Source organism: Aspergillus pseudotamarii, assembly GCF_009193445.1.
Source record: "Aspergillus pseudotamarii strain CBS 117625 unplaced genomic scaffold BDV38scaffold_10, whole genome shotgun sequence".
NCBI lineage: Eukaryota > Fungi > Ascomycota > Eurotiomycetes > Eurotiales > Aspergillaceae > Aspergillus > Aspergillus pseudotamarii.
Genome location: NW_022475024.1, coordinates 1 through 11086, shown reverse-complemented (window position 1 = coordinate 11086; position 11086 = coordinate 1). Strand labels below are relative to the sequence as shown.

The following is an 11086-nucleotide window of genomic DNA, read 5'->3' as shown; positions in this document are numbered from 1 at the left end:
GGGGGGGTAGTAAATTTATCCATACACTGATCGACCAAACAGACTTGATGTACAGTACATTCATTCAAAACCCCGAAACTCAAATCATTAGAATAAGAAAGGCAGCCTGATGCACAGCTGTATGTACATACATACATACAAGTACCGTATGTACTCCGTACCCCGATAGTAGCAACATCGAGGTACTATAATACTTTCCTGCTCCGCCCTACGGTCGGCATCGTACATACCTATAATCACGAAGCTACAACCTCTCTCTCCGACTGTCTCTATGGAGGATCGGTTTTTACCCCCATGGTTGACAGCCTGGGATTGACCCTGAAACTGAACCCACATTCCGCCCTGTTCTCCTAGTTTACTCGAAGAACTCCTAAGTATCGAGACTGGTATTGATGGTGGTTAATATTTGCTCCATTTTAAAAAAGCGCTTTCTCCTCCGGGCTCCATAAGTGCATCTCCAGTTTTGCAGTCTCCTGATTCACTAAGATTTTATTATTTTTTTTTTCCCTTCAAATTTTCAAAATTCCTTATTTTTGATTTTACTTTATTTCATTATTTTTTTTTTCTCTCCTCCCTCTCCCGGGCCCTAAAAAAAACTATTTTCGCTTTCAAACTAAAAAGACGCCGGTCCTAAACAGGGAGAAGCAAGTGGATCGATCTGACCCTTCAAACTTGCCCTTGGCTGGTGGTATAGATATTTCGATACTTCCAGTCCAGCCCAGTTTGAATGTTTTTATTCTAGTCACTTCTCACGATTCTTCTCGTCCTCCGAACTTTGAATGCCGACTTGTCCGTTCGACTTTCTTGACACAAACCCTGTCCCACGTGGTTGATTCTCGTCTGCCTGGGAATCTCGTGGAAATTACGTCCGCAGAACAAGAAAGAAACATTTCCGTCACTCCGTGAATTTATTATTTTATTCTTTACTTCACTACGCATTGACTCAGCCTCGTTTTATTATTTTCTCTTCAAACAATTTTCTCCCAACAACCACGCTCTCACCTTTTTCTCTCCCTTCCTCTCTCCGAAGCCTACAACCTTCTCTGGTTGACACTCTCGTCGAAACGGATCAGTGCTACTACTCCCGCCTACCATACACACCCCCACAACGTCGCCCATACCATCCATTTACACTGCGCCCGCATCGATCGGCATTTCCCAAAATGAGTTCGCCCTCGGTACAGGTTCAACCGCAACCTTCCGGTGGCGCAAAGGGCGTTTCCCACACAACGAAAGAGGCTGGTGCCATGAACTTCGATATTGTCCGCTGTTCAAGATGTCAGCGCTCCATGAGCCTTGAAAATGACTCCTCCCCCGGTGTTGTGCGCTTCGGCATGAATTCATACTACTGCAGCCGCTGTGCATCTATGGTCGGCTTTATCCGATGAAACAATCGCCTCTTGCAATTCGCGCAACAGAACAAGAAAAGAGAAACGACATCGTTACGAACGCATCTTTCGTCGTGCATTCTAGCTCTTCTGCTACACCACCGCCGCCTCTAGGCAGCAGGCAGGATCGGCATGTTCGTTCTCCAGTTTTAGTTGTTTTCTATTTCGACGACCACTCGCTCAGACGATATTTCCGAGAACTGTTCTGTGCTGGCACGACTTCTCTCACTCCTCGAGCAAAGGATAAGGGCTACGGACTACGATTCAGTCGTTGAGGTCGGATGGGCTTTATCGATGCCGCACATCTCGCAATCATACCCAAGGGAGCAATGACTCACCACGCGTCACAGAAGGTACGGTGGACCGGATGCGTGGACAAAGGAATAATTCTTCACTCCCACGGGATCAATGAGCGGCAAAAGACAATAGCCAGGCTCGGAAAGTTCGGCATCTACAACGAATAATGCCGTCTACCATGCTCGATAACTCCGAGCTGTGTCCTACCCCTCGATGAAGCTACATTTATATTCAATAGCTCGATGGAAATCTACGATACCCTGCATATGTGTCATTCACTTTGTATTGCATATCTTACAAGGAACTAAGCTGTTTCTTTGTGTGTTGTTTCCTTAGCACGGCATGTAGGGTCCTGAATAGAGTTCAAGGATTCCTTTTCTTTCCTCTGTTTCACTATGTCTAATTGTTTCTTTTCCGCTCAATACCCACTTTATGTCGAACCATTAGCGATTAAGAGTACTGCGTTATACTAGATCCCCGTAAGCAACGCTTACAATACAATATCGAGCTCATTCAATTGATCTACAATACAAATTCTTTTTTTCCCACTGTGGCACTCTAGCGGACTCTGAATAGGGGCGGCTGGCATACTTTCCACACCTGTGCCGACATACCAATGCGCGCTGCCTATCGCAATTAAACCCAATAACCCCGGGATGATCGCCATTGCATCGACAACAAACTCATTGACGATGAACATGCCATTCTCCCGCAAGGCCGATATGGCGTCATCGGCAACAACATCAGCTGTCAGGACCGACCTCCGTGAGTAGATCCTTACCATCCATGCAAAACATCCACAGATCCCACCAACATCGCCTCATGAAACCCCTATGCATGTCATACATCCCCCCTGTTGCAATTTCACACCCGTTCGACGCCACACTCTAAGAGGGCGGAACAATCAAATTACCTCGTAGATCCTACGCCCAGACCACCTACGAACCATAAATCAACCAACCCATCACACAGAGCTTCCAGCTTGTTAACATCCCCCTCTCTTTCCTCCATTTGGATCTCAACTTCCTGATTCAGTAATGGACTCATTACTCCAGATCGGCCAAGTATTTACTCGAACGGGATGTTGAAGAGTAAAAAACAAACAACTTCCTAAGCTTGTTTCGTATGGATGGATATACATACAATGTACATACATACATACATACCCCTCAACAAGGGCGATCTACCTTATTTACCCCTCCCCCTTACTGCTGGCGCAAGAACAAATGCTCGGGAAATGGGCTGTCTGCCACTTCAATTACTACCGAGTGCTCAGATCGCGTGTCTTCGGTATACAGAGTCCATACTAGTATGTAACTACTAACTAGGTAAGAATGTATTTCCAGGCGCGCGAAGCGCCCCTTTTCTTTCCATTCGCTATTCTCAAAATCACACACACAAAAAAAAAATTAAAATAAATATAAAATAAAAACCATTAATTCTCATCCAAAAAAACTAACCAATTTAGTACCAGACATAGTGTCCAGTAAGTATTACCGAGACACATTCTTCACTCTTTTTTTTCCCCACGAGAACCAGAAACAACCCTCGTTAGAAATATGGTACCAGACTATGCCCTGTAGGCAACCACGCGAGTGTGGCGCAGGGAAAAAAAAATATGAACCACGAACTCCACCCCCTTTTACAAACCATGTAACGTTCGGTTACTGTGGAGAGGGCCAAGTTGATCAGTGGGTCGAGTGTCTGGCGGGATTCATTTCGGCTGGCATGAGAGTGGTCGGACTTCTCCGTTTTTTGAGCCCGTAGGGTTTGTTTCAAATTCAGACCTTTTTCAGCTGCTGTAGGGCTCCACTGATTTACTGTTGCCCGGTGGCGGGTTTGGAGTTTCAGATGGGTTGGATATTTCTGAAGGGGGTTCATGAGTGTAGGTGTAACTCCGTACGGGGGGTTTATTTCTTGAGAGGTAGAGTTACCTGTGGCGGAAGTCAGGGAGATAAGAGAGTTTTTCATTGTGAGGGATTGGAAGTATGTCCACTGTGTAGTGGTCATTGAGGATGCCCTATGTACGGTAGGGCCCGAGTATGAATATTTGGGCTTTTACGTCTGGTGTTTGCCCGTCTTTCACCGTTTCTCAGGCTGCTGATGGGTGATGGTTGCTACCCAACGCCCTGGAGAAAAGCAATTCACTCGACTTTCGTTGAAGTAATGGTGAATCATGGATAGTTCTTGAGTTGAGGTTCCATCGAATGGACCAAACAATGACAGTTGACATAACCTTTACACTTCGAGCATCCCATGGGTCTGCTCTCTACCCCCGCGACGTCTTTCCATGGACACGGTGAGCGAATACAGATAGCTTTCGGAAATTCAAGGACCCTGTCCTTGCTTGGATGATCAAAAGCTTCTACCGCACGAGGAGCGAGAGTGTGTGTTTACTTCGGACCCGAGCATCAAGGGGGGGGCTTTTTTTAAGCGGTGTCCCTTGACAGAGGATCAAAGACAGGTGAATGAGTTTAATATCCAGAAAAGAAGTGTACAGTAGAACGCATCCCTAAATTCTAGACAACTTCCAGAACAACCGGACAGACTAACGCGCTCGGTAGTAAATCCCAAACAGGCTCTCAGTGAAAAAGCAAAAACCTCCGGTACTGGCCTGCCGAAAGTCTATTGTCAACTAGTTCTCTTTTCACTGTACGAGATCCACGCGACCGAAAAAGAAGGAAACATGGACATGACTCAAGTGTCCGTGACTGCGGCATTACGAGACGCCGGTATTTGGAACTGAAGATCATGGGATGTACGGAGTATGATGACTGTACTCCGTCCTCCATCTCAGTCTCCAGTTGAAGCAATAGTTGCTAGTGGAAGATCATAGCCAGAACCACGGTACCGGGTAGATGATGGTAGTCGGCTATCGATCGATCGTCGGACTATTGATTTTTAGTGAATCCCGCGGTTTTTTCGATTGAGATGAACACTAAACTAGTACTCTGTCGATTCCGTTGCTGACTCGTACGTTTTTTTGAAACGGAGAATATTCTATTTCGTTGAAAAGAGTGACGTGACAGGAGCGGAAGAAGACAAGCGAAAAAAAAAAAAAAAAAGAAAAAAAAAGAAGAACGGGTTAGTCAGAGTATTGAATAAACCACTTTCATCTGGACTCTACAGGTCACATGGTTCTATCTATCTTCTATCGCCCAAGGACTTTTCATTCAGCCCGTTGCCCTCTTCCGCTAGGGCACAGCACTGTGGTCTCCAGAACGTCGCCTTTGATCAACCATGAGCTTCGGCGAACTGTTCCGTAGCGCTCGGTCACAGAACCACCTTACTCCCTACGTCGTATCGCGTCCTGACATATTGTCGTACTGGCGGTGACCAGCGGTTGCCCGCCTAATATGCAGATATTGATCACGACTGGACGGTGTTGAGCATTAATGGATGCCTCATATGCGGATGTGGTCAGGGATCAGCGCGGCATCGGAACACTATTCATCAAGGGAGCGACTAAGGACCCTTTCCTCAACCAGATTCATTCAATTGACGCGTCGATGAATCTGACAGGACGACTCTAAATTTTAAATGTCAACAGAAAAGAAAAAAAGTTATAGCTCAGGTACTAATTTCTTGGTTTAGGAGGAGGGAGTGTCACGTCGGACAAGAGTGCGGCTTATCAAAAAAGATGATGCATCATCTCGGGGTCTCCATCTTCCTCCACCAATGCTGTTGATCTCCTTTTTGCCGGCTGAACCAAATGCCAAATCAGAAGACAAGCAAAAAGCAATGCTGGCCGTAAACTCTGGGATGCATTTCGACCTCTTCCAATCACCGTTGCTCGTCTTCTGTTCTTTTTCTTTGTGATCGTGTCTTGGCCATTAATTCCTGGGAATTTCTTCCTCAGCAGATCTTCATTAATGGGACAGCTATCGACCACCAGGATCCTAGTCTAACCCGATCGATGATCGGTTATTCAACAACTTCTCTCTCACAATGCGATTCCACAGAGACAATGATGCCGTCCAGCCGGGTTGCCTTCTCATTCGCAGAATGAATGCAGGGCTGATGCTCCACTTCACTTCCTTTGCGAGTTCTCCAGAGTCCAGCTTCGCCATCGTTCCCCTGTTGTGGCTGTCCTGAAATCTAGCGGTGTAACATAGTATTGCCAAGAGAAGCGTCCTCGAATATCTGAAAGTGTTCCTTTCTCGTCGTCTGAGACGGAAGGTGTGTCATGACGGCTTTGAAGGGCTCGGAAGTTCAAGGCACTATTCATAGCAGCAACAATTGTTTTCATACCGTACAAAAAGACGAAGGGGGGAAAATAATGTTATAAAACATAATTTTTTTAAAAAAAAAGAAGCAAATATTGTAAGCTACTCTCTTTTCTTTTCTTTTCATTTTTCCTATTCCCTCATTCTCTTTCTTCCATTTTTATTTTATTTTTCTTTCTTCCCTCCCTTCTCTTCCCTTTCCCCTTCTTTCTTCAACCTTTCTATAGCTCTTACTTAGCTCACTTACCCACCGGAACCGATGCATGACATATAACCAACAGGTCCACGCATCCGCGTCCATCACATCCATCAGATTGGAGGCAATTTGACATATCTCAATAATAGTTCCCAATCCACTCCGGAAGCATTTTCAGCCCATTTCCCTTGCGCTGCCCGAGCCACGCATCTCCATTCGTCAGCCGATGCATCGGCGGCTTTGTCCGTGTCTGGCCTCGTTGCACTCTTGCGATTAGTACCGCTGCCATCGTTTCCCACCATCTCCCTGGTGGGACCCTGAATGTACGGAATAGATCGATTCAGATCTGTTCTAATCCTCTTTCTTGCCTTTTCCTGTTTCGTTCCTTCGTTCATCCGATCCTTGCATGTTTAAAGGAGGGATTTACCATCTCGATCTTGGATTTCCGATACATTCCCGAGCTCTGGACACTTGTCGAACAAGCGACCGTATTCTAAAGTCGTCGAATCAGGTAATCAGGACGTTTTTATGACATTTGGGTCTGTCTGTCCTTTGTGGCCAGTCAATTTGTTGATAGTGCATGCCACGCCCGTCACATCGCTTCTAGGTCTACCAATTCAAATTCCGCTAAGGCGTTGACCCATACGGTTTACGGGCTGCTGCTTGAACTCATTGTCTCGACATAACCTGTGTCAAACCTGGTCCGGCTTGAAGCATTCTCGGATATTGCGCATTATCCTTCCCTGCAGACATCCACGAGCAGTTTGATTCATAGCACCCATCCAAAGCTGCACCATGCCTCATCCACAGAAAGGAAAATCAAGATCTCGTGGGTCAGATGAGGAGTTCGTTCTATTCCTCCAAGGTGTAAGTGACTTGCGGCAGGTCGGATTACCAGATGGCTGTCTTACTGAAGAGACAGATTCCAGCCCACTGTCGCTGGCAAGAATTGAAGGATCTAGTACGCCAAACAGCCTTGCACATCCGACAAGCTGTAGTATACGATGACCACCACGGGTTTCCCACCGGACTGGGCCAGATCATCGTGAAAAACGAAGAGGAAGCATGGCGGACTTACCGTGCGTATTCCATGCGAGAACGAGGGAAGCTATAAACCGCAACTAACGATCCCTCAGATAGACTATCCACCAATGGCTGGGAAGGACAGAGCTTAGTCGTGACGCTGGCTCGGACTAGCTCACCTACTCGGCCCATTGCAGGACCAACGAAAAGTCCACACTGTGTGATCCCATCAGACTACGTTGCCGGGTATTCGACGCCCCCAAGAGTCTCGCGGAACATGGCCGTGCCTCCATCGCCCATATCTCCGGAGTAAGCCCCATCCCATCCACACGCATCCATACATATCTTTCCCGCATCTTCTACGTCCCAAGCTGCATACTGATACGCACAAGACCCATGATAGCCGGGACCAGCCCAACATATCCACCTCCAGAGTATGGACATGCCCCGGTCATGGGGCTGCCACACCAGTCTTTCTTTCCCATTTACCCCGATCCGCTATCGCAATCCATGCCAGGGATTCCCCCCTCACCAGCTCTCCAACCCCCCTTCTGCGACCCCCTCACCTTCACCGTCTACCCACCATACCCGGTCTCCCCCATACCCGCCTTCCAGGACGCCTCCCACCGCACAAACCTCCATAAACCCACCTATAGCTACAGCTACAGCTACACTCCCACCCCGATCCCCGTCTACGCCCCGCACTCGCAAAGCAACGGCAACAACCCCCGGTCTCCCCCGCGCCGAACAGTCTTCATCCAAAACCTCAGCCCTAGAACCACCCAATCCGACCTACACTCCCACCTCCAAGACATTGGTTCCATCGAATCCTGCGAAGTGCCCCTCGACCCCACCACAGCCCGCTGCAAGGGCTTCGCCCGTATCACCTTCCGTACCGCCGACGAAGCCAAACGCGCCGTCGCCAGCTACAACAACTCCATCTTCCTAAACGCAAAGATCAGAGTCAAGATCGACCGCCCCGTGCCCTACGCTGCCTCCTACGCTGCCTCCTATGCCCTGACTCCCCCGTCCACGATGCCGGTCAGTGGCGTCTCTGCCCCTCCTCCAACCACCTACGCGCCTGAGCACATTATCACCACACCGACAACCGATGAATCACCCAAACCAGAGCCCACCACCGAAGAAGCATCTCAGACGAAATGTCGACCGGGGCCATTAGTCGTAAATGGATCTGGGATTGGTCGCAAGGAGATTACTACCTGATTTTTGATTTTTTATTCTATGCTTCTTTGCGGATTCTTCGCTTTTTTCTTTTTCTGATCTTTTCTTTCTGGGTGGGTTGGCTTGCTATATATCGTTTTTGGTTATGTTGCTAGCCATGAAACGGACAGGACAGGGACAGGGCTGGGTGGATGGTTAGGTTGTTTTTAAGTTCAGGTTCAGGTTCAAGTTTATATATCATCTAGTTACACTTTGCAAAAAGTTGGGTGGGGATATAGTAAGGGCTTTTTTTTTCTTGCATAGTGAGCACTAACTATTTTAACCTTTTTTTTTTTCTTTTTGGTCCGCTTTCTCATGTTGAGGGCGTTGGGGGTGGATGAGTACTAATAAGAAATAGAGGACTATATTTATATTTACCTAATCACTTAATCGTTCGTAACTACGGCGGATAATTCATGCATGATATAATTATCTAGCTATATGATATATCTGTATTTAGTCCTCCCTTGCTGCTCAACATTGCATTTATTAGATAATTATTGATCTATGGGATCAGTGATTAATGCAATCATCATTCATAACTCATCTAACAGCTAATACAAATTCTCTCTTCATCATGCTATCATACTGTCATAATACAATGCCATCTTCATAAGGCATGAAAAATTAGAAAGATGAGAAAAAGAAAGGGAAAAAAGAAAAAGAAAATGAAAATGAAGAAAAAAATAGAGGGAAAATAGTAGAAAAATATAGATCAGAAAAAAAAAAAAAAAAAAAAAAAAAAAAAAAAAAAAAAAAAAAAAAAAAAAAAAAAAAAAAAAAAAAAAGAAAGAAAAGAAAATGGAAAAGAAAAGAGAAACAAGAAAAAAAAGAAAAATGAAAAAAAAAACACCATCGCCGCGGCCCCGGAAACAGGTTATTAATGTTTCTTTCTCTTCTGGACCAAAAAGGGCGAAACCGAATAGGAAATTCATAAATAATACACGTAAGAAAGGTCTTCGCTGATGCCACACCTAGGTAGAAGAAATCAATCTATTTGGCATGGTCGATCAGTTCGGCATAGAGTGGTTCGGGGATCTTCCGGACGATCAGGACAGTTAAGGCGATGATTTCTTTGGCGTCGAGAGGTGGGAAGGATCGGAGGATCTTGTTCGGACTGGAGTGATATGTCAGATGGGCTAGATTTGGGTGGCAATATGTGTGATGGGTCTGGACTTTTGGGTGCAGCTTTCTTGTTTCTTGTTTCTTGTTTTGGTTTTTCTATTTTTATTTATTTTTTATTTTTATTGTTTTTCTGTTTTGGCTTCTTTTGGTTGCTATGGTTGGAAGAGACGTGACGTACCTTGGGCTTTCGAGGATAGTATCTCTCATTCGGATAAGTTGGGCAACAATACAAAGGATGTTCAGATGTGGGCCGTATGCGAATAGGAAGTCCCAGAGATGGAGGACCTCAGGCAAAGGTGGTGTACAGGCGCACATGGTTAACACGGATGGGAAAGCGTAGAGTTCTGCCTGCATACCCTTTGAGAAGAGGTAGGAGGCGAGCTTGGGTTCGACGATCTCTAGACAACGGTCCACTAGACGGAGACCGCGATGGACCCCGTCCATCGCGCCGCGGATATAACCCGGACATTCGCGGGTGATGAACGAGTGGAACAAGGCGAAGGCCTCCACCTCACTGCGCGCGGCGTAGAGGAACGGGGCGCAGAGCACGTTCATGCCTTGTACGTAGATCGCCGAGTCGCTGGTGATGGTGCTACTGCGGCTGTTGCTCGATGTTGTCACTTCCGGGCTTGATTCTTCCTCTGCGATGCTAGGGGGGGTATTGATGAGAAGCTCCATCTCCCGTCGGCGGGAGGTTGACGAACGAGGTTTTCTGGCCTTGTTTTTGTTCTTTGCGTCATGAATTTTCCAGGCTACTGCGTTGAGGAGTCGGATTAGGCTTGCTTCTGTGACACGGCGTTTGAATAAAGGGTCAGTGGCTAGCGTGCGGAAGGTGTCGTTGCGGATTTTTGTATAAGCTGGTGAGCGGCCGCGGTGGATGAGAGAGAGATATTCATCCGTTGGGACAGGGGGTATATCCAGAAGTGCCAGCCATAGGTACACTCGATACGACGACTGGATTTAGGGTTAGTAGCTGTTCTAGCTCCCAGGCGACAGAAAACATACCATGCCGTCAGCATCCGCTTCTACCCTCGTGGACAAAATCAAGTATCTCAGTTCTTGTAGACCCTCGCGGACATTTCCCTGCTGTGGTCCATCTCGTAACAATGTCTCCAAGACTGATCTCTTGATGCCAAAACCCGAGCCAGTTTTCCTTCCTGATCGTCGCTGGGTTCCGATGGCAGGAGGCTCGCGGGTTGAGGCATCGCTATTCGATCGAGCTCGACGATGCGTGCGCAGGCGTAACGGCGAATCCAGCTGAGTTGGCTGAGAAAGCTCCTCAGGTCCAGCGGAACTACGGGCGCTTGAGGGTTGAGAGAGCTGAGAGGATGAAAGAAGTTGATGGGACTGGATCTTGCGCAGGCTTCGCATCGTTCGCGGCGATGGTGAACCTGCCAAAGCGGCCAGGTTGAGTTGGGCCTGAGTGGGTTGGGAGGCCATGTCGGGTTGCTGTCGGTCTTGTCGTTTTGTCGGGTCGGCGAAATTCATAGCTTGTCGCAGGTATTAAGCATCTTTATTGCTGCTTGGTCCTGGATTGACGAAGACGGAACTACCAAGTCAAAACGAGACCAGGGGGAGGGTCCATGAATAGTAAAAAAAAAAAAAAAAAA

General features: G+C 47.1%; 4 protein-coding genes across 4 annotated transcripts; 2 read left to right on the top strand and 2 right to left on the bottom strand.

The window, feature by feature from the left end:
- Positions 1-1163: 1163 nt before the first annotated feature.
- Positions 1164-1663, top strand: BDV38DRAFT_279641 (uncharacterized protein; the record flags this gene model as incomplete). Its single annotated transcript, XM_032059073.1, has 2 exons — positions 1164-1322; positions 1355-1663. The coding sequence occupies 2 exons, from the start codon at positions 1164-1166 to the stop codon at positions 1661-1663; spliced, it is 468 nt and encodes a 155-aa protein (XP_031916727.1).
- Positions 1664-3123: 1460 nt separating this feature from the next.
- Positions 3124-3981, bottom strand: BDV38DRAFT_7316 (uncharacterized protein). The gene has a single exon (XM_032063847.1). It carries the CDS (start codon positions 3693-3695, stop codon positions 3237-3239), a length of 459 nt encoding a protein of 152 aa, XP_031916726.1. The 5' UTR covers positions 3696-3981; the 3' UTR covers positions 3124-3236.
- Positions 3982-6902: 2921 nt separating this feature from the next.
- Positions 6903-8354, top strand: BDV38DRAFT_279640 (uncharacterized protein; the record flags this gene model as incomplete). Its single annotated transcript, XM_032059072.1, has 4 exons — positions 6903-6974; positions 7030-7186; positions 7244-7439; positions 7523-8354. 4 exons carry the CDS (start codon positions 6903-6905, stop codon positions 8352-8354), a joined length of 1257 nt encoding a protein of 418 aa, XP_031916725.1.
- Positions 8355-9155: 801 nt separating this feature from the next.
- BDV38DRAFT_239007 (TBC domain-containing protein) lies at positions 9156-11086 on the bottom strand. The gene is made up of 2 exons (XM_032053727.1): positions 10482-11086; positions 9156-10430 (listed from the first exon to the last, which is right to left on the bottom strand). Exons 1-2 carry the CDS (start codon positions 10962-10964, stop codon positions 9579-9581), a joined length of 1335 nt encoding a protein of 444 aa, XP_031916724.1. The 5' UTR covers positions 10965-11086; the 3' UTR covers positions 9156-9578.

What these genes read in the sequence shown, in the direction of transcription:
- BDV38DRAFT_7316 (XM_032063847.1), bottom strand. Translation starts at nt 3,695, where the DNA reads ATGACCACTACACAGTGGACATACTTCCAATCCCTCACAATGAAAAAC.
- BDV38DRAFT_239007 (XM_032053727.1), bottom strand. Translation starts at nt 10,964, where the DNA reads ATGAATTTCGCCGACCCGACAAAACGACAAGACCGACAGCAACCCGAC. An exon ending in AAGCGGATGCTGACGGCATG is followed by an intron (nt 10,431 to 10,481) that starts GTATGTTTTCTG and finishes CCCTAAATCCAG; the next exon opens with TCGTCGTATCGAGTGTACCT.